We start from the raw sequence: 21,840 nt of genomic DNA on the forward strand, positions 1-21,840 counted from the left end.
ACTAAACAAAGCCAAACTCTAATATGAGCAGGGTAGGTCAAGAGGAGTCTCTGCATTTACACACTTCGAAGGGTGGCCGGTGTATTTTTGGAATGCGTTGCTAACCAAGTAGCCAGTCTGTTGGTATGAGCTGGGAGCTGCTGGGAACGAAAGGATACAATACAATAGCCTATATAGTTTAATGCCTAACCAAAATGACATGTACAATAGCCCTGTAGCAAAATAAATCACGATTTTTTTAATACAAGAGAAATTAACGAGGGTGCTGCGAACGCTCTTAGACGACAAAGTCAATCTAACGAATCGTACTCCAAAATGTGGATATCAAAAACTGTATCCTGAGGCAAAAAATACACTAATCAGACTTTGTCGATATACCACACAGTATATTGTCCTTCCACGAGCCATTGACCAAACACTAATGCGACGATGAATGAAGAGATCGAGTGGATCAGCACAGGCCCCACCCATTATGAGTTTATGACAGCCTGAAATGGACCAGGCGGGTACAGGAATCAAATCGCTCGGAGGCATCATTATATTTTATATATTTATATTTATATGTATACCAGCAATCAAACCAACCATGGCAACAAACAACGTCCAACTAAGCTTCCTCTTGGGAAGAAGTTGGGAACTGACCTACCCATCTTATTGCCCCACAATAAATAAACAACCAAGAATTTAAATTGGAAAGATTGCTGGAGAACCAAGGATGACTCTCAGGGTCGTTGATGAAAGATCAAGCTACTTTCTATATACCCACACATCAGCAACGCTCTCACTCTACGAATCTCTCTTTGAAAGAAGAAAAAAAAATCTCGAATGCGTGCATTCTCTGCAACCTAGACGAGCGATTTTTTCTTATTGGGACGGGGGTAGTATGTTCTACCAAATGAAGAAGTCTGGCTGACCATATCGAAAAAGGTTAACCAAGAACACCATCAGCCATGAACATTACCTCTGCATGCCTTGTGGCAATGGAGAGACCTGGCAAGCTATTCTTCGCCCTCTCCCCCTCCCCTGCACGCAAAAGGCATGCATCTAATAAACAATAGTGTTTCACCTTTCATCAAGCTGGTAAGCAACCGAGCACCAGAAGGGCCGAAGGGGTAACCCACGACCAGCCCCAGACCCCCACACCACCCACTCCGCTACACCACGCCAAAGCGTTTGCCACCCCCTACCGACCGACGCGACAACACGCGTGCCACACATTCGTCGGTCCTCGCACTGCCACATATACATATATATATATATATATATATATATATAGGAATACCAATATACCAGTATACTACCGCAGCAAATTCGCCGTGCCGATTATACATGAGACGCGAGATGCATGATCGACCAACTTTCGGCTGTGCCGATGCCGGCCCATGGTTTCAATTTCATGGCTCCAGGATCAGCTGCGTCTTCGTGCCGTCCGTCGTGGTGGAGCGGAGAGAGCGACCCCGGCCGGCCGGGCAGTGACGAACAACGTGCGACGGCCTTGCTGTTGCGTTGCACTTGCACTGCGGCCGCACTGGATCACACGACATGAGCTTCGTCCAGCGGCGGCAGCATTTCTGGAGTACATATCCGAGATTCCGAGACGCGCGCGCGCGCGCACACACACACACAATTGCATGCAAGAAACAGACATGGACGGATACAAGGACGACGACGATACACATACACGCACACGGCAGGCAGCAGAGCAGTATAACAAGTACTATGTAATGTAATGTCACAACAACTACGATGCGCCAAAGAAAAACAAAGCTAGTACACCACGATCTCGCTAGATCTAGATTCTAGACAACCTGAATGGAAGGGAGAGTAGGAGAGCACCACCGAGTGATCGAGTCGAGGCGGAAATTGGCGAAGCCACTTGGCCGATGGGCGATGTCCCGTTTTTTTCCCAGCAGGAAGGCACAGGCAGGCAGGCAGGCAGGAGAATCGGGTCCGGTTCTGTTCTGTTCCGCAGGACGGATTGGAACGGAACAGCAGCCAGCCGCCCTGTCGCGCCGCGCACGCAGGTCGGCCCGTCGGTCGTCGATCGGCGGCGCGCCACCTGCCACGCCCCCGCCGACGTGGCCGTCAGTCCTTTATCTGCAGCCAGCGGCCGAGCTGCGTCGGGTTAACGACGCCGGGGACGTGGGCCCCGCTCGCCATTAGCAGCCACGACACCTCCGCGTACCTCCTTTTCGGGTCCGGCTCGGCCCGCGCCGGAGCCGTGCCAGGGGCCCCGCGGCTCGGCTCGATCCGCCGCCCCAGGAGCGTGCCGTGGGCGAGGAACTCGTGGGCCAGGTGGCCGGCCAGGAGCTTGTTGCCGCTGCCGCCGCCGGCGGCGGCCGGTGCTGCCGCGCGAGCCGGTACCGGAGCCGGCTTCCACGGCTCGGCTTTAGCCGGCACCGGGAGCGGCTGGGCCTGCTGCGCCTGGGCGGCCTGCAGCTCGCGCTCACGCTCCTTGCGCTTGCCAAGAGCGACACGCGCCGCCTCAAGCTTCTCGCTGAGCGACATATCGACGGCTATGCTTCGCCTCTAGCCACGTCAGCGCGGAGCTGAGCCGTCCAAAGGAAAGACGGAGGAGACGCACAAAGTTTTTTTTTTTTTTTTTTTTTTTGCTCCTGTGGTATGCTGCTGGTCTGCGGAGCAGGGGAAGGGGGAAAGAAAAAGAGACAGGGTACAAAGTAAGAACAGAGATGGTGGGACCCACTAGGGGCAGGACCGTAATTTCACAGGGCAAAAGCAGAAGAGCAGGGGAGGAGGGAACGGCGGAAGAGAACGAGAGGGAGGGGAGGATGGAAGAAGAAGCAGGAAAAAAAAATCTGGTTCGGAGGGATAGGGAAGGAGGGTATGAGGTGGGGGGAGGCCTACTATTTATATCATGTGGTGGTCAGGAGAACCCATGGATTACGCCCTAATCACGAGACTGCCACCGCGTTCTAAGCGGGAAGGATGCCTACGGAAGGGTAGGCTCGTAGTTTTTCGGGAACACCGCAGGATAGTATGGGTATTTGGTCAGGCGGGAAGGTTAGCGCGCTCGGGAAACTCCGTCGGGAGTGTATGCGCGGGCCACGACGCTGGGCCCCGTCCGGGGGCCACCCGTCAGTGGTACGCAGGTAGTTTTGGTTGGTGTACATGTTTTTTTAGAGGACAGTTCCTACAATATCCATTTCCTTCCGCCTCTTGCAGATCTCCGTCGTGGCGCCTGGAACCGTTCACCCATGGAGATGGCCTTGGCCGGCCTCGGCGCCGCCGGTCGCTACCTTCTCTCACGCCCGTGGGGCACCCGTGGTGCGGGGAGGAGGAATCCGGGAAGGTTGGCAGAGCTGACTGCGAGGTGGGCCCGTGGGAGGGCAGCCGGGCCAGGATTTTGAGGGCCGACTCCTGCAGTCCCGGCGGTGAGAGGACCGGGAATAGATGGATTTGTAGAGGAGTCTTAGCAGGTCGGGTCACGCGTTCGCGGGTAGGACGAAGGAGGCTAGTCCGGCGACGGCATCGGGGAGCTTGTTTTAGATGGACCTATAGAGCGCAGGCGCGCAGGCGGCCGAGAGGAGCACAGCGCGGAGCGTGTACTGCGTGGCGGGCGATAGCGCGGGGTAGATGACGGACCGGAACGACGGGGCGATGACGATGAGGCGGCGCAGCAGCACGGCGGCGATGGGCGCGGAGGGGTGTGCCCGGGGAGAGCAGCAGTAGCCGAGGCTCAGCGCTAGCGCGTCCGGGTAGGATGGGAGTATGGGACCGGGTGGGTGGCGGGAGGCTGAGTTGGGACTGCTGCTCCGTCCGCGACCTCGCCTCGTCCTGCGCCCGCGGATCCATGGGGCACGGAACGACGCGGGGCTGAGGTCCTCCAGCAGCGCCGCCGGGTCAGCGCCCAGCACCACCGCCATGTCCTGCGCCCGCGGATCCATGGGGCACGGAACGACGCGGGGCGAGGGGAACGACGAGGCGGGGGAGTGGGACGAGCCGCAGGGCTGTGCAGCGCCCGCCGCCTAGATGTTCTGCACCATGAATATTCCGTCCCATTCCTCTTCTCCTTGGCGCCGGTCCTGTGTTCGCTCAGCAGTGGGGGAGGGGCCACAGATCGGGAGTCGCCTTTGGTGTCTGGTCACTCACCGCTGCCCGGCGTCTCCGCCCGGGTCGCCTGCGCTCAGAGGGCGCCAAATCGATACAGCGACGCCACCCTCACTCGTTCCCCACCAGCAACTGGCTGTCCTGGGCAGCGACGGCATCCCGGCACGGCCGCATCTACACCCACTCCTGGCTCGTCTGTGCAGACCGAGCCGCGAGCCACCCTGCCAAGGCAAGTACCCTATCAATCCTTGATGTGTTCATGCCTTACCATGTGTTTTTTACCTAGTATGCATCGCAATCAGTTTAATCGCGTTACCTAGGTGCTCCTGATCCACTGTGTAGCAGGTTGCTTGACTGATTACCTTGTTAGTTCTTAATTTTATTGAGTATTTGCCTTGATTCCTAGGGTTCTTAATTTCAGAGGACAATTCATTAGTACGCACTGCAGGTAGTCATCTCTTCTCACCCCCATCTTGACCTTTGCAGATCCAATTTGCTTCCGTTATCTATTTGTATAATCTGGTAGTGAGGCCATGATAATTTTCTAAATACTCCAATTACTGTTTACATTTTGGTTGATACCAAGATGAAAACACATAGTAGTGCTCAACTGATGCTACTTTGTGGTTAATGGCTTAAGATATATTTCTGATGTTAGTGTTGAGTATAGGCAAAAAAGATGCCAATAATCCACTATGGCTGGTTCCTATTGGGGACAAATAACCTGGGAAATGAGTTATTATAATTCTTCTTGGTCCTGAATCTTGTTACTTTTGCAGCTTTCAAGCTCTGTGGACTGAGAACATTAAGTGGCACAAAACGACATGGCTGGCATTGTTTGATTTGTAAAACCTTCATGTAAAAACATTACTATTTAAAATGTTTAATTCCTTCATAATTAGTGATACACTACACCAGTCATACTAAAACAATAAAGCCTACTGCAATGTCATACAAAGCATGGAGTTAGAAAATTTTCTAGTGTAGTTCAAACTCGACATGGTAATTAGAACTATAAAAGTAGTGTATCTTTAACATGGAAATCAATATGAAGTACAGTTCTAACACATTTTTAGCTTTGGCATCTTTTTTTAATGGAAGGGCATTATCTTCTCTCTCTCTCTCTCTGTATTTGCATTCTGAATGGCTGTTTCACTCTGTTTGTTTTTTATGTGACTTATTAGGCATATGACTCCACTGTTGCAGCAATGTTAATGAACTACTATTGTCAATGTAATTGGACCTTTCAGTCACAAAAAGGCCTAGAATCTAAGCTGCAATTCCTTCTCCTAAACTGCTAGTTGAGTAGAAGAATAGAATTGGTAAAGGGTAATAGAAAGCATATGCAAAGAGATGGATGCTCTTGATGTCATACAAAGCTGTTCAGTCTGAATAACTCTGTGTGCTGCATTTGCAGGCAGTTGTCGACTGTCGTATTTATTAGGTATCCATTTAAACTAAAAACTAGTATATTTGTCATATTAAGAAGAGGCATATGGCACTGTTTAGCGATCTGTAAAATTAGTAGCCATTTTTAAACAAGCACACTTCAGTAGCACTAATTTGTGGAACACATGTTTCAGGTAAAACATGTTTCTACTTGATTTGCTATATTTACTTGCACTGGGATTGTGTTCAGTTGAAGTACCAATCTTCCATTAACAGCTGTGACTAAAATTGTTATACTGCTGCCTCAAATCCTTAAGTGTTATACAATTCATATTGTTAGCTTCTCGTTTATGAGTAGGTATATCCTACACTAAGTTGGGTATATTAGGGCACTCCCAATGCAGAAGACATTAATTGCAGTGCCACCTAAGCATTTGCGATGTGACAATGTAGTTATTGAAGAGAGAGTAAAAATCATAAAAACTGTGGGTCTAAGTTAGAAACCATGTCTAATCCAAGACATGAAGTGATATGATTGGCTAAGAATGGAGAGAAAATGAATATGATTGGATATAAAAATATTCTATAGAAACTATCATAGTTTCTATACATAGTGTCTATAAAAATTAATGGGTATAGAAACTATTTGTAGTTTCTAGCATTGGGAGTGCCCTTATGGGACGCTGGACATTTCTGGGATGCTGGGAATGAAAGTTGTAACATTTGGACCTACTAAAGAAATTTGTCTTAGGGCATGATAAGCTACTTAATCAGGTTGAGTTCTACACATGGTCTCCCCTGTAGTTATCATTATTCTTTCTGCATAGAAATGTGTTCTCTATTCCCTCGCCTTGCCTACTGCGGTCATCCAATTCGCAGGGGTCCTCCTCCTTTTTTTTCCCCTCGCCTTAGGCCTTGTTTAGTTCGCAAAATTTTTGTTTTTGGCTACTGTAGCATTTCGTTTTTATTTGACAAACATTATCCAATCACGGAGTAACTAGGCTCAAAAGATTCATCTACCAAAGATTCGATGTGACAGGGAATCTTGAAAATTTTTACGAACTAAACAAGGCCTTATGGATATTGTACAGCAGAAATTGTTTTTCGCAGTGCTTTTCGCAGTTTGATTCCATAGGGCACGGTAAGGGCAAATGGGCCACAATCCACGAGGACAGTCCGACAGAGAGTATGCTGACGTATTGTGGAGAGGCAACCACGGCAAAGGGTGATGGGGGCCAACAAGAAAGGGCTGCAGATGGTGCAGAGAGAGGGATCACCATAAGATCTGTGTTTTTTGCTACTTTGATCATTTGTGTGAAAACTCTGTTATTAGTACTGGAATCACATTTGTTACGTCAACAAATATTGCGGCCAGTTTTTTGAAATCCTGTGGAACAAAATCAGCTATAGTCTGTACACTCTGCTGGCTGTAGCGGCTGTTGTCTGGTTGGCTACTGCAAAGCATAAATGATAAAGTGCTACAGTAGCCAAAACCAAAATTTTTCCAAAACTGAACAAGGCCCAATTCGGCTCTGTTCTGTCTCGCTCGCTGGTTAGATTGTGGCTGTATTGTACCCTGTTGCGTTTATACTTAATGCACGCACTTGCATGCTTCGATTACTAAATTACTCCGTAAGGAACAATCTGAAATCTTTAACACTGCAGTAACCACCACAACAATCTCCAGAGTCGCCAAAAAAAAAAATCACCAATGTACAGAAGAGAACAACTTGAGTGTTTGGTGATATGAGATTATCTTGCACGGTATTTTAGCCTCACACAAGTAGAAATATATGAGGTGTTGAAGCATTCTTTATATAGGTGATGCATGAGTTACGACATTTGTCATCTTATACCTCTTATTATGGTCTTTTTTTATTCTTTTTTGCTGAGTGAAATTGTATCAACTACGATATATTTATCAGGTTTTCCATGTTATATTATTTCATTTATAAATTTAATTTTAGGTGTCCATAGCAAAGCATACACTTAGTTAGAAACACCAAGGGGCCGTTTGGAAGACTAAATTGGTTGTGATCTACAAAGTAACAGCAGGGAGATGAGTTTTCCCCAGTGCCGGCCCTGAATTTTTTGAGGCCCGGGGCGAAAAAAAATCTGAGGCCCTTTATACATTATTTAGTTCTCCAAAAATCAAAAATTTTAAATTTTTTTTTGTCAAATCGAATCTTACGCCATATACATAAAGCACTAAATATAGTCAAGATCAAAACTAATTACACAATTTGCCTATAAATCGCGAAATGAATCGGTTGAGCCTAGTTAGTCCATGATTGAACAATAATTGTCAAATAAAAACGAAAGTGCTTCAGTACCTAAAACCAAAAAAAAAAAATAGGAACTAAACAAGGCGTAAGGAAAATTTTTTGGTTTTGGCTACTGTAGCACTTTTGTTTATATTTGGCAATTATTGTCCAATTATAGACTAACTAGGCTCAAAAAAATCGTCTCGCAAATTACAGATAAATTGTGTAATTAGTTATTTCTTTTATCTTTATTTAATGCTTTATGCATGCGTCTAAAAATTCGATGTGATGAAAAATGTTAAAAAAAATTAGGAACTAACAAGGTTGTAGTTGTTGTTATTATAGAATAAGAGCTTGATTGGTTCCCCTCGCAAAATTTTAGTCACTTTAATAGCTAAACTTTCAAACACACTGACTAAAAAAGAGCTAAAATAGTTTAGTTACACAAGTCACCCAAGAGTAGCTAAAATAGTTTTAGCTGACTAAAATTTAGTAGGAGGAACCAAATAAGGCCTAAATATTCTACATCGTAAGCCAAAACTAAGCAGAAAAAAGCTGAATAGTATTGAACAACGTTGAATATCATTGAGTACTACACCATGGCAAAAAATAACTGAACAACACCAAAACGTAAATACTAAACGATACTAAATTCTGTTCAATATAATAGTTTGGAGGTGTAAAATAGTACTTGTATATATACTCATAAATACTTAACTCTACATGCAAAAGCAATATTCATATGCAACAATTCATATAAATATACAAATACATTAAAAATTATTGTATGGTTTGCATACTTGGGGATGGGGCCCTGTCCAACTGGGGGCCCAGGGCGGCCGCCCCGCTTGCCCGCCTCTAGGGCCGGGCCTGGTTTTCCCACCCCTCCTTTCCTACTAGGATTATTATGCTGTGAGTTTCGGGGCATTTTTGTTTTGGGCTTTGGCCACCCTGTATATATACTCTGCCAGCTTGTTCAAAAATAAATATTTCAACTTGGCTCCATTGCATTCTCGAGAAGAGTCACCACAGAGGTACCGTGTGATACGGCTGTGGTGTTGACGTGTTGTGCATTGGCTCAGGCACCATTTTCATATGATGCTAGCTAGTTGTATTTCATCTACAAGCCTTTGAAGTCTTACCATGCCATCATTCTTATATGGCCCTCATTGTATTTCATCTACTCAATCCATCCCAACGTTTGATATTTTTAACAACAAATTTGACCACCCGTCTTATTAAAAATTTATGCAAAACACCACTTCTTTTATCGTGGTTTGGATTATTAATAAAAGTTCTTCAAGAATGACTTAAATTTGACTATATTTGTGCAATTTTTTTGAGTAAGACGAGTGGTCAAACTTGAGGTAAAAAAGTCAAACGCCTTATAATTTGGGATGGGGGAGGACAACTCTTTGAAGTTTGACCACGTTACACTCTATCATGAGAAACGACAACATCCTTGGTAGAAGAACAAGCTTCAGTGATAACCCCCCCTTATCTCCATTAATTTCAAAAATCAAACTAGATCAATATCAAACTCATCGGGCCTTCGGCTTGCAAGGCAATGAGGGCCACTACGGTAATATTGGTCTCTTCCCTGTCATTGTTGTAGTCATCCTTCACCTCGATGCCTCTTTCTGTGTTCACCACCACCAGTTCTGCAGAATGCATGATGGCATTAGGTTTGCAGTGGCTCTCAACAAAGGTTCATCAACCAATTGGGTAGGGAGACAACGTAAGAATAATTGTAGAGGATGTTACTACAGTTCTCTCACGTTGACAAAATGCAGAATCCATGTGATTTCTATAGGTAATTCGTGTTTTCAACGGCCTCTAAAAATACTGGCATTTCTAGAGACGGTTAGAAACGCCACATGCTTTTAGAAATCGATTTCTAGATGTGCTTGACAATGTGGTCTCCCTCTAAAAATATGTGCAACTCAAGACTACTCATGACTTTTCCAAATCATGTAAAATGAAGATAAACTTTATATCAAAATTGTAGAGCTTGAGGGATCTACAACTTTTTAGTGAACAATTTTTTCATTTAAAATCATTTAGTACCATTAAATTATGTCTTAAGTTCTCATATTTTGAAATTTAATTGTTTTGAATTTTTTAGATGACTTTAGATGGAGAGACATCCTAAACTAAAGTTATGGTCAACAAGATCTAAAATTTTGCGCTTCAATTTTTTATTTCAAAGTTATTTAGGGGCCAAATATCCTATTCATGAAAGTTAAACAAAATGATAACATCCTATACTAAATCACGTGAGGTAGCATGGTGTAGTGGTAAGGAAATCTTGCCTGAGACCCCATGAACCGCATGCACACATGCCATATTGCCAACCGTCTCTAGAAATTGATTTATAGAGGTGGTCCAACATTGACGTGCCTCTAGAAATAGAGAGAATTGAATAAATGATATTCTTCCACCTCTAAAAGACATTCTTGACCAACTCTAGAAAAGGATTATGTAGTAGTGGGTAATGCTTTGAACCATGCCCAGTTTATATGTTCCTCTAAAGATAGCATGCATATAAGAGTGTATTCTTGCCCCCAACCAATGAAATAATATTTGATACAAGGTTATTCCATGTTATCAATTCACGTCAATGCCCCTACCTAAAGATACAATGGACTGGCACTCATCACATATTGTACTATTGCACGTGGTTTTCTCATAATATTTCCTCTGTTTTTTAGCTTTGTCCTAAGACAAACATTTATATCTTTGACCATCAATTTTAAAAAATTGTATAAGTTGATATGTGTTTAGATTCAATATGAGAAATATCATCATAATCATTCAAAAATTGTTAAACTGCATGGATTATTTGAAATTGATAGTCAGATGGTAACACGACATGTAAAAAATAGGTGGAAGTATTAAATAAATTAAAGATAGACACTAAACTTTCAAAAATAGAGATCTTCAGATCCAGTCGACTTATCTTCCCGAAAGGGCAGGGCCATCCTTTTAATCATGAATGACATAGCTCTAAGGATTCTTTCATGGCCAACCCCCTATTGTATATTGTCCTAGCTAGAGCAAAAGCGTTAAACTTCTGCTTCCTATATATTATACCTCTCCTATAGTTTTGTCCTTCAGATACTTGTTTCTAGCTAAGGAGTCATTGTGAAGGCACGTCTTCATTACTTGTCAAATGTTTCAAAAGTAAGAATTTTGTTCTAAATATCTAAATGTTTTATACTAACCAAAGGAAGGTCAAACCTTCCTCTTGAATTTTTTCTTGCATTTTGTACATAAAATGTTAAAATGTGAACAAAAAGCAATAAACCTTGCCAATTGCTAAAACTTAAGTTGCAATTTTCCTTGTTTGCTTTCTTTTGAGACTATATATGGATTAGTTTACGGAGTAATATGAAAAACATGTCGCTAGAACAAAAAACACCATATGAATATTCATTTTTTTATTACTCATCAGAATAAATTCTTACTTCTATCGGAGCAATTCCTAGCTCCTGACACTATATCCCAACTGTAGGTTTCAGAAGTCAGAAAGGGTTGTTTTGCAAAAATTTTTAGGAATACAAGCACATAACAAACTTATAGGTTTGACGATGTCATGTTTGGGAGTTTACCTTACCTTTGGTATCTCCACATATAACATGTGATTGTTCTGTGGCATGATGTTGTTTACTCCATCCAGTTTACATATAAATGACGCTTTGGGTTATCTAAAGTTAACTATTCCAAACCCATGACTATGCATGAATTATTTTTTATGTGTTGAGTTTGAATGTTTAGAAGTAGCTATACTAGATTTGTCTTGAAAATAGTTACATAAAAATATACCTTTGCTACATTTTATAGATATATTAGAACAAATGGTAAAAGTCAAAGTTTGAAACCATTGACTTCACCCAACTTTAAAATATCACTAATTTATGATAGGAGAGAGATCGAGGGGGTAGTCTTGCAATTGCACGAGAAACACAAATAGACTTAGGCTATGTTTGGATGTAGATACTGAAGACCATAGAATTGAATTGGGTTCAATACCAAATCAACCATGGTATTGACATGGACCCAATTAAATTACTGTTGTTTAGATGGCCACTGAATTGGCTTTTGAAATCCTAAGAAGTAGCTCAAATCCACTTACTGTTTGGCTGCAAAAGCATAGAATTAAAAATTCTCTTCTCCCACACATGCGCGAGGTCAATGGTGGCTATGGCAGGGTGAAGCATGGGGCCTGGCGGCAGCCATGGTGGGGCGGAGCTAGGCCCCTCAACAGCGGGCAGCGACCATGGTAGGTTATAGCTAGGCTAGCTCGAGCAGAGGTCAATGATGGCCATGGAAGGATAGAGATGGAAGCGGCCATGGCGTGGGACAAAGTTGTACCCCTTGACGTTGGCCATGGTAGGACGGAGCTAGGCCCCTCGATAGTGGCTATGGCAGGGCGCAACCCAGCTAGAGCTTGATAGAGGCCATGGTTGGGCGAAGATGGAGGAGTTGCCACAGAATCGACGCCCACCGCCATCAGATTGACGGATGGAGTTGCTACCAAATCGACACCCGTTGTTGGTAGATTGATGAATGAAGGGGACCCTATCGCGCTCACGACAACCTTCTGCTTCCCCCTCTCCGCCACCATTATAGCTATAGGCTCCCCTACCTTGACCTGGTCTGGCCGCATGCTACGCCATCGGAACCCGCATCCTACACCACTGGAACCCTAACCACCGCCCTGCTGTCGTTCCACCGCTTGGTCAACCTGCCCTTTCTAAGCTTGCCAGATAAGAAGAGGAGGAGATACCGAAGGCTCGAGTATCGTTCACCATTAAAGAACAACTTAACAAAAAAATCGTGGGCGATCTGGACAAATTAAGTCTTCCCTTGCGATGCGATAAGTAGTCCGTTGTAGTACGATCGAGATAAGAAAGGTTTCCATATTCATCCCTAGTCTCTACTCGGACTCGCTCACTCGGGCACGCGTTCCACGCCCAGGAGCCACGATATTACGGCCGCAGCCCCGGCCCGCAGGCACCGACGACGACGTTCGGCGCGGAAAAAAAATAATAATGTGCGTCGAGTAACCGCCGTCGCTGCCACCGCCGGCCGGGCTACTCAAAACCCACACTTCGCATCTCGCATTCTCGCGTCAGATCTCAGATACATCCCCCAAGGCCACGGCGGCGTGTGCGCCATGGCCGCCGACGACTGGCGCTACGCGACCAATCGCCGCGAGGCTGACGAGCGCGGCTACGCCGGCGACAACCGCAGGGCAGCTTGGGCACAGTGGGGAACGGGCCAAAACTCCGCGTCTGCCCACCGTGGCGGCGAGGATGGTCTTCGTCAATCCGGTGCGCGTCCGCCGCCGAAACGCCGACACGGAGCAGGTGATCTCCCCAAGCCCGTCCATTTTGTCTCAGCGGCCGTCTCGTCGTCCGATGAGCATGGGGATTCTCGTAATCCCGCGCCGTCCTCGTCTGTGGATCCGGCTCGGCAGGCCACGTCGCCGCCGCCGGAGCCGGGGAGCCTTGCGTCCAACCCGGTGGTGGCGCACATGATGAAGCTCATGAACTACAAGGAAGGCACCGGCCTCGGGAGGCACGGGCAGGGCATCATCGCTCCCATCGAGGTGGCCCTCCGTCCCAAGAACGCCGGCCTCGGCAGCGTCGAGAGACCCATCATCGGTGGAGCGGACGGTCTGCCGCCACCCAGCGACGAAAACTGGCCCAAGTGGGACGAAGCTGGAGGAGGAGCAAGGAAACGGAAGCGCGATCTGGACGTCATCGTCGACGACGACAAGATCCTAGCCAGACGTCTGGAGGAGAGCGCCGCCGAGGCCGTCGTGCGCGTGCAGAAGGCACTCGCCCGGGCGGCCCGGTGGTCGTCGTCGACGTCGAGTGGCCTGAGATCCGGGGACGACGACATGGCGGCCGCGACGATCACCAAGGCCATGAAGTGGGTGCAGGAGGAGAGCGCGTCGGGGACGCTGACGACGGGCAAGCTGATCCGCGAGTTCAGGGCCTTGAAGGAGAAGTGTCCCCGGGAGTACGCGACGTACCGCCTCGCGGACACGGCGCGCGCGATCGTGGCGCCGCTGCTGCGCGCGGTGTTCCAGCAGCGGTGGGAGCCGCTGGAGGACCCGTCGCGCGGGCTGGAGGCGGTGACCACGCTCAAAGACATCCTCTTGGACGACGGGTCGGCCGTCTCGCCGTACGGCGCGCTGGTCGACGACGTGGTGGTGGGGCGCGCGCTGGCATCGGCGGCCGAGACGTGGGAGGCCAAGGACCCGGAGCCCATGATCCGGTTCCTGGACACGTGGGGCGACGCGTTGCCGCTCCCTGCCATCCAGCGCCTCCTGGAGCAGGTGGTCATGCCGAAGCTGTCGGCCGCCGTGGAGCTGTGGGAGCCGCGGTGGGAGCCTGAGCCGTGCCACGTCTGGGTGCAGCGGTGGATCCCGCTCCTCGGGCGCTGGCTCGAGCCGCTGTACGTGACGGTGCGGCGCAAGCTCGGGAAGGCGCTGCTGGGGTGGCACACGGCGCGCGCCCTGGCCGACTACGACATGGTGTCCCCGTGGAAAGACGCGTTCGGGCCGGAGGCCTGGGAGGAGTTCGTCGGCCGGCACGTCGTGCCGTACCTGAGGCACGGCCTGCGGGCACTGCGCGTCAGGCCGCCGAAGCAGGACGACGGCGGGTTCGCCGGGGTGATGAGGTGGGCGTCCGTGGTGGGTGCGCAAGACATGGCGCAGCTCCTGAAAGAGGAGTTCTTCGGCAAGTGGCAGGACGCGCTGTGCCGGTGGCTGTGGGATGCGAAACCCACGATGGGGGAGGCCATCGCATGGCACGAAGCGTGGAAACGGCTCTTGCCACCGGAATTACTCGCCGAAGAGCACGTTAGTGTGCCTATCCAGGCCGGTCTCGAAAAGATCAACCGCGCGGTGCAAGGGCTGGGAATTTATCGGCGTGAGCACAGGTGGCACGCCAGCGAAGCTCGCTCTTGGCGTTCCAGATCAAGATGGAGCCCCGTGGTTGGTATTGGAAGCGATAGGCGCCAAAAGTGATCAATCCGAAAAAGACCTGCTTGTGACCTGCGCAGGTTCCCCACCAAACATCGATCTTGGTCACCATGCAACTGAAATCGATGGCCTCGAAGATGTATGTATGTTAAGCACTATACTATTATCTCCATTCGAAATTATAAGTCGATCTAGCTTTTCTAGATATATAGCTTTTAATAATATACCTAGCTATATATTTAGAAAAGTCATAGCGTCTTACAATTTGGAGCATGAGTTAAGTTCGGACATGTTACTTCATGCTGCTTTAATACTCATTACTGTATGTAGCCATGTTGTGACGGACGGAGTACTATGTTGGGGGCAGCTAGTTATGCGGTGAACATCCCATATTCGTTGGTTTGGTTTCGTCAAATATTAGACTGGAACTCCACGATATGCTCTGCAGTCAAATGATAAACATCTTTTCCCTTTTCATTTTTTGCATTGCTGTGCCAGAGTTTTGAATACAGATTGTTTGAATGTAAATTTCTCTTCATCACAAGTTACATTTTTGTACGCTGAATATCAGAATGCACATACCTGTTCGCTTGTCTGAAAAGTCATAGCTGGAGTACTGTTTCCTGATTTATTATGAGAGAAAAACACTGCTGACTGACAGAAAAAGTACGGACAAACGAACAGATAATGTATGTGTATCACCAAAATATTTGAGTGTACAAACAGTTACCCTCTCTCTCTCTCTCTCTCTCTCCTTTTTTTTGGCGAATACGACTTTGTTTGATCCAGGCATCCAGGTATTTATATGTATGTGTATTGCTGAAATATCAGAGTGTACATACAGTTACCAAAAGATAAATACCGGATGGAGCAACCTCGACACCAGTTGACTTTGGTTGATGTTACTTGCCATACAACATCAGCTAACCAGAATTCGAGTCTTAGATTAAAAAACTTAAGCGTTGGTTACTGGTCTGAGCTGCATTATCCGGATCTCACCAGTTCACCACCTAAGGACCCTTGTTTGTCCATCACGCCGATTTCATTATCAGTCTATGCAAATAAGTTCAATCTCTTCTGGCTGATCCATTTGAACCCAAACTGGTTTACATGATAAAAGCTCAATGTCTTCAGGCTGTCCAGCATGGAATGATAGATCTTTACAGGTCTCAGCTGAAATTGATAAATACAAATGAAATCAATCTCTATTAAACATCTTGAGTTGACATAAACATTACTAGGTGCCAAATCTGTTCTTCCTATTAAAGAATAGACCAAATTCAATGTCATGCATATGCATGCGGAAAAAGAAAAGGAGCCGACAAAGCAACAAGTATGTGTGGATGGAGCTACCTTCAGAATGATGTACATTGGTTTGTCCAGATGTAAGATCCGTAAATGCAACAAAATTGCAATTACATTCATGTAGTCGTCCTACACACCTTAAAAATGTCCAAGTCTGGAATATATAGCGAGCATGGATGTTTCAGAATCTGTTACATCAAATAACAATTATATTTGGTATATGTAATTTAGTGGTCATATGTACCTGACTATCTTGAACAGACAAATTCTGAAAAGGCAATACTTGACACCCTGAAAACTTATGTAGCTGCCCTTCCTGCTTCAATCTAAAACTGTGAAGGACTGGATTCTGGATCTTTTTCACTGATACAAGTTTCTTGTGACAACGGAGTTCTAATGTCTCAATATGAGAAAATATTTGGAGCTGCATTATTTGACTAACACACCAGCAACCCTCAATTTTAATACATTGGAGGGATGGGAAACTTGGCAAGTTGAGTAGATTCTCACAATTTTTTATACGAAGATTTTGCAGTGCCTGGAGCTTGGGCAGCCTGTTCAGTTTGCTACATCTCATGATGGTGAGATGCTGAAGACAACAAAAGTCTGTGGCCTCAATCTCATCCCATAGCTCCCAGGAGTCCATGTTCATGAACTTCAGTGTCTCCAATGCAGGAAAGGCTCTGCTGCTGCTGGATCTAAGATCACCGCAGTTAGTTTCATCATGGCCAGGAAGCATTCGTCCCACATGCTTTATGCTGGTGAGCGAATTGATGGAAAGATGTTTGAGACAAGGTAACCGACCAAGAGAGGGCAGTTCTTTACAGTTCAGACAATCTTTTAGTTCTAAAATGGACAAGCTAAACATATACTCATTCCCCAGCCACAAAGGAAATCTGACACCACAAAAGCCCCTGATAGCCAATTCCTCTAGATCAGAGTGAGGTTGAAGACTATCCAAAACAGATGATGCATCATCAGAAAACATGGAGTCGACACAACACCAGTGGAAAATCAATTTGCGCAATTCAACTTTGCTCTTCATGCTAGCTTCAGGAGTAATTTGTGCACTTGTGATATTCTCTATTCCTGAGATGCATAGCTCTCCCTTAAGCTTATTCAAGTTAACCAAGTCAGCAATCCCACAGCTGCCTGAATCACTTCCGACCTTGATCACATGCATTGTCTGTAGGTTTGTTAACTCACCAATTCCACATGGCATGCACATATTCCAGTTATCCATGGATGACAGTTCCAGATGCCTTAGGTTAGTGAGGAATTTGATTCCCTGAGGTAATTCACCAAGGCTATTGCAGCATTTGAGATTCAATGAATGCAACTTGAAGAGGGCGCTTATTGACTCTGGTAGGCATTTGATTTTGGTATTTTCAAGACTGAGGTACCTAAGGTGTATCAATTCACCAACAGAGTGTGGTAGGTGCTCTATGTTGGTATTACTCAAGTCGAGAGCCCTTAAAGACCCAAGAAGCCTGAACAGGCCACTTGGGAAGTTTATGTACAAAGTATTTCCTTCACGCTTGAAGTCATCCTTTTGAACAATCAATAGTGTTCGCAGGCCAGGGGTAAGAGATTCTTTCAGATATTGGTTATGGAATGCATAGAATTGCACAGTTTCATTCAAGTGGTCGTCACTTGGAGCTAAGGATAAGTGTCGAGCATCTTCTTCTACATTGCTGAATGTAGATTTCTCTATCCTGGAATATTCTTTGGCTGATACATATTCAGCAAGCTCATGATAGAGGTCATGCATGACAAACCTGTTGGAAGAAAAAATATTGTAGTTCTGTAAATTATCTCAGAACAACATAAACACACATGGAACATTTTTACAAAAGGTTGTCATCACCAAAAATGAGCCAAAAAATAAATATGACTGAGGTTGGTGATATTCTAATGCCATTCATTTAATTAAACAATGGGAGTCACAATTCAGTAAAAATCACAGGATTTAACAAGCAAACCAAAATGTTTACTATGTCATTGAATTGGAGACAACCAAAATCTGGAAGCCAATAGCAGCTGCACTGTTCTCTTAGAATCACTGAAGAAACAACATTAGAAACTACACAAGGTTCACAAGGCAAGGCATGATAATAGCATATAACTCCCTACTTCTGTGACAGCCAGTAGAAGTAATCAAGAGTCAAGGTGCATTCACATCGAGGAAACATCAACATATTATCCTATTATAACATGTGAACCCTTGTAAAAAGGGAAATGCACAATGAATGGAGGATAAAATAGCTCTAGTGTTCTTGGTTGTGTAATCATGTTGACGCTAATAGTATATTCATTAATATTAGGGGTTTTACACATTTAATATGTAATGTATTAATTTCCTAATCTATTCCATATCTTTCTGTATAAAAGCATTAGCTAGATTGCACAATGAATACCTCTTATAACGACACAAATATATATCAAGATTTGCTAGCAAGACATAAATGATGTGTTTTAACTCTTTGATAAATTTTTTTGCAACACTCTACTCACAACTTCTATTTACAGTGGCATTTCATCCATTTGAAAGTGGATCCACCACCTTCATTATTCAGTTTCTGATATGTATCGCACATTAACATGCAACCTAAACACCGGGTAGATACATTGGATTTAGACATTGATGTATGGGCACTAGTACGATGTACAACAAAAGTATGCACCGTCACCAACAGTGGAGTTCATGCACAACTTATTCAGCTTTGAATCATATGTAGGATGACTCTTACAATTTATGATAGCGACGACTATCACGTAACAGCTATGATTAGCAAAAGGCAAGCTATTAATACTGGAATTGATTGTCGCCGTTAAGATAATGGATTGTCACTAACTTGCTTGTGTTCAGAACCAGATTCTCAACTTAATGCTTGGCACTTCAAAGAATCATTGAAATTTCTAAAATGAACAATGTTTACCTCTCATCATTGTATGGTGACCTCAGAAGAAAGAAATTCTCCACAAGGTCATCAAAATACTTGCACGCAACATCTTCAGCATGACATTCTTTGTCTGCTTCAATAAAGCCTTGTGCCAACCATAGACGGACCAGCTTGTCTTTTCTAAACAAATACTCTTTTGGAAATAGCGAGCAATAAGAAAAACAGTGTTTCAATTGCTTATGCAGGCTACCGTAGCTCACAAGAAGAGCGGGAAGGGTCTGCCCAACCACTTCACTGTTCCAAAAATCGCTCTGCTCAACAGCCTCCCAATGACTCCTTTCAATTGCACTGGATAAAACATGACCAGCTGCATTTGCAGCCATCGGCAAGCCTTTGCACCTTGCCGCAACCAATTTACCAATGGGGATAAGGCTGTCATCGATAATACTGGGATCACGGCCTCGCAAGGCTGCATCTTGGCAGACAGACCAGCAGCTGGTATCAGACAAGTACCCCAATTGGTGTATCTTCAAAGCCATCATCTTGGCAACTTTAGTGCTTCTGGTGGTCACTATAATTTTGCTCCCAGGAGCAGCACATTTCAGAGGCACCTGCAAGCTCGCCCAGCGATCTCGGCTCTCATCCCACACATCGTCAAGAACAAGCAAGAACCGCTTCCCATTCAGCTGATTAGTGATGACACGATGCATCTGGTTCATGTCGGCAAAGTCACAAGGGGACTCCGTGGCCTCTTCGGTGAGTTTCCTTGTAAGCTCCAAGACATTGAACTCCTGGCACACCCATACCCACATCTTAATGTCAAAGTTTGAGCTGATGCCTTCGTCATTGTAGACGTGCTGTGCTAAACTAGTCTTGCCAACGCCGGCCGGCCCAACGATAGGAACAACAGAATAGACATCATAGCAGTTAGCTTCTCCAGATAACAGCAGCTCAACGACGCGCCTCCTGTCCCGCTCCCTTCCGTGAAGCCGGCATTTCATCAAGCCGCTGGTGGGCGTCATGGGGCTGACCTCGTGCCGCCTCTCCCCATCGCCGCTCCTCAGCCGGAGCGCCTCCCTGTCCCTCGCGATCTCGTTGTACCGCTCCATGATCTTGGCGATCTTGCGGCTGAGGCGGTCGGGGGAGGAGGAGTACATCAGGCTGAGCTCGCGCTTCCGCTTGCCGGCGCTGGCGCTGGTGCGGAGCAGATGCGCCTTGAACCCCTCGAGGCGCGCCGCGCGGAGCGCCTCGAACTCGAGCTCCTCGAGCACGTCCTCGGCCGCGTGCTCCAGGTCCCGGAGCTCCCGGAGCCACAGCGCGACGAAGTGGTCGGCCACCACCCGGTCCTCGGCGGCCCGGAGCGTGGCGCGGATGCGCCGGAGCCTGGACCTGAGCTTGTCGAGCTCGCCGTCGTCGATCGCGCTCGGCTCGGAGGAGGGCCCGAACTTGTGCAGCAGCGGCGCGGCCAGTCGCTTGGCCCTGAAGGTGAAGTCGTCCAGGAAGTCCCGCAGGTCGTCGACGAGCCTCCGCTCGCCTCGCGCCGCTGCCATGGGGATGGGGGAAATCTGTTGGAGCTCCGAGCCCGAGACTGTGACTAGTTTGGTTGACCAAGACGAAGCATGTAGTACTAGTACTCCTCCCGTAGTCCCGTTCCCGTGCAAGAGCATGGACACCGTACTCGAGGGCCGTCGAATGGAATGGAATGGAATCACGGGAACCGGGGGCGCATTGGCGGCATTGCAAGTGACCCGGTGGCATTGCAGTTTCGAGAAAATTTGCAGTAGGATGTTCTTGTTTTCGTGTGTGATTTGTTGTAAGAGAAAAACTAACCTACCCAATAAACATGCATGCGACAGGCTACCTACGGAAGAGAGGATGTACAAAAGAGTATCACAATGCATTTGGTGGCAGACGACGACAATATGTGTAAATTAACCGTCTGTGATCTGTCTAGCTGCTAAGAGGGGTGCTGGCAAGACTACATTAGTTCGTGCTGTGTACAATGATCAGAGAGTGTGCGATGCTTTTGATTTACGATTATGGTTATGCATGCCTGAAAAGTTCGATGAAAAAGTAATAATGGTATCCATCATTGAACATGCAACTCAGGTTCAATGTGACATAAGGGAACTGAGGTCTCTTAGGCAAGTTGTACAAGATGAACTAAGGGCAACTGCTCGTGTTGGAGGATTGTCACACCGCACAACCTTTTTTCTGGTGAAGTATACATGAAGTTCAGAAATTTGGTGCTAAAAGATAATAACAAAGCGTGAAGATTTTGCAAAAAGAGGCATCCCAAGACCATTTAAAAGAATACCACGTTTCTATCACTTGAGCCCACTAGGAGATGAACATTGCTTACAGGTTCTCCAGAAGTTTTGCTTGCAATGATGGTCATGGCCCTGGTAGTGATAATGGACTTATGGGAATTTTAGTAGTAACATTCTTTACCATTGTGGAGGTAACCTGCTGTACGTGAAGGCTAATTGTGGACTTCTCTGTCATGCAAAGAGTGTTTTACAGGAGCTGGAGAACTTGAAAGAAGCATTCTCACCAGATTTAAAATTTTTCTGTGATATTTTGCCCCAGTATTTGAAGTCGTGCCTCACATTGTGCTCTTCGTTTCCAAAAGATTTCGTACTCAAAAGATATCAGCTAATTACGCTATGGATGTCTCGGGGCTTCATCAAATGCAGGGAATTTGGGAACTAGAAGAAATGAAAAAGGTCTACATAACCCTCTAAACTATCTAGGGTGAAATACTTCATCCCTCAAACTATAAAACCAGTTATTCTAGCTCTGAACTTTCAAAACCATCAAATAAGGGCCTGTTTAGATTGGGAACGAAAATTTTTTGGGTGTCACATCGGATGTGTCGGAAGGATGTCGGGAGGAGTTTTTACAGACTAATAAA

The 21,840-nt window shown here is 46.1% G+C and overlaps 3 protein-coding genes across 3 annotated transcripts; 1 reads left to right on the forward strand and 2 right to left on the reverse strand.

Annotated features, from left to right (window-relative positions):
- LOC8064472 (eukaryotic translation initiation factor 5B) lies at positions 1,591-2,835 on the reverse strand. The gene has a single exon (XM_021462438.1). It carries the CDS (start codon positions 2,506-2,508, stop codon positions 2,086-2,088), a length of 423 nt encoding a protein of 140 aa, XP_021318113.1. The 5' UTR covers positions 2,509-2,835; the 3' UTR covers positions 1,591-2,085.
- Positions 12,536-15,195, forward strand: LOC8064474 (septin and tuftelin-interacting protein 1 homolog 1). The gene has a single exon (XM_002446736.2). The coding sequence runs from the start codon at positions 12,901-12,903 to the stop codon at positions 14,761-14,763; it is 1,863 nt and encodes a 620-aa protein (XP_002446781.1). The 5' UTR covers positions 12,536-12,900; the 3' UTR covers positions 14,764-15,195.
- LOC8075926 (putative disease resistance RPP13-like protein 1) lies at positions 15,374-20,825 on the reverse strand. The gene is made up of 4 exons (XM_002448120.2): positions 18,963-20,825; positions 16,268-17,801; positions 16,072-16,177; positions 15,374-15,891 (listed from the first exon to the last, which is right to left on the reverse strand). Exons 1-4 carry the CDS (start codon positions 20,591-20,593, stop codon positions 15,767-15,769), a joined length of 3,396 nt encoding a protein of 1,131 aa, XP_002448165.2. The 5' UTR covers positions 20,594-20,825; the 3' UTR covers positions 15,374-15,766.

Source organism: Sorghum bicolor, chromosome 6 (assembly GCF_000003195.3).
Source record: "Sorghum bicolor cultivar BTx623 chromosome 6, Sorghum_bicolor_NCBIv3, whole genome shotgun sequence".
NCBI lineage: Eukaryota > Viridiplantae > Streptophyta > Magnoliopsida > Poales > Poaceae > Sorghum > Sorghum bicolor.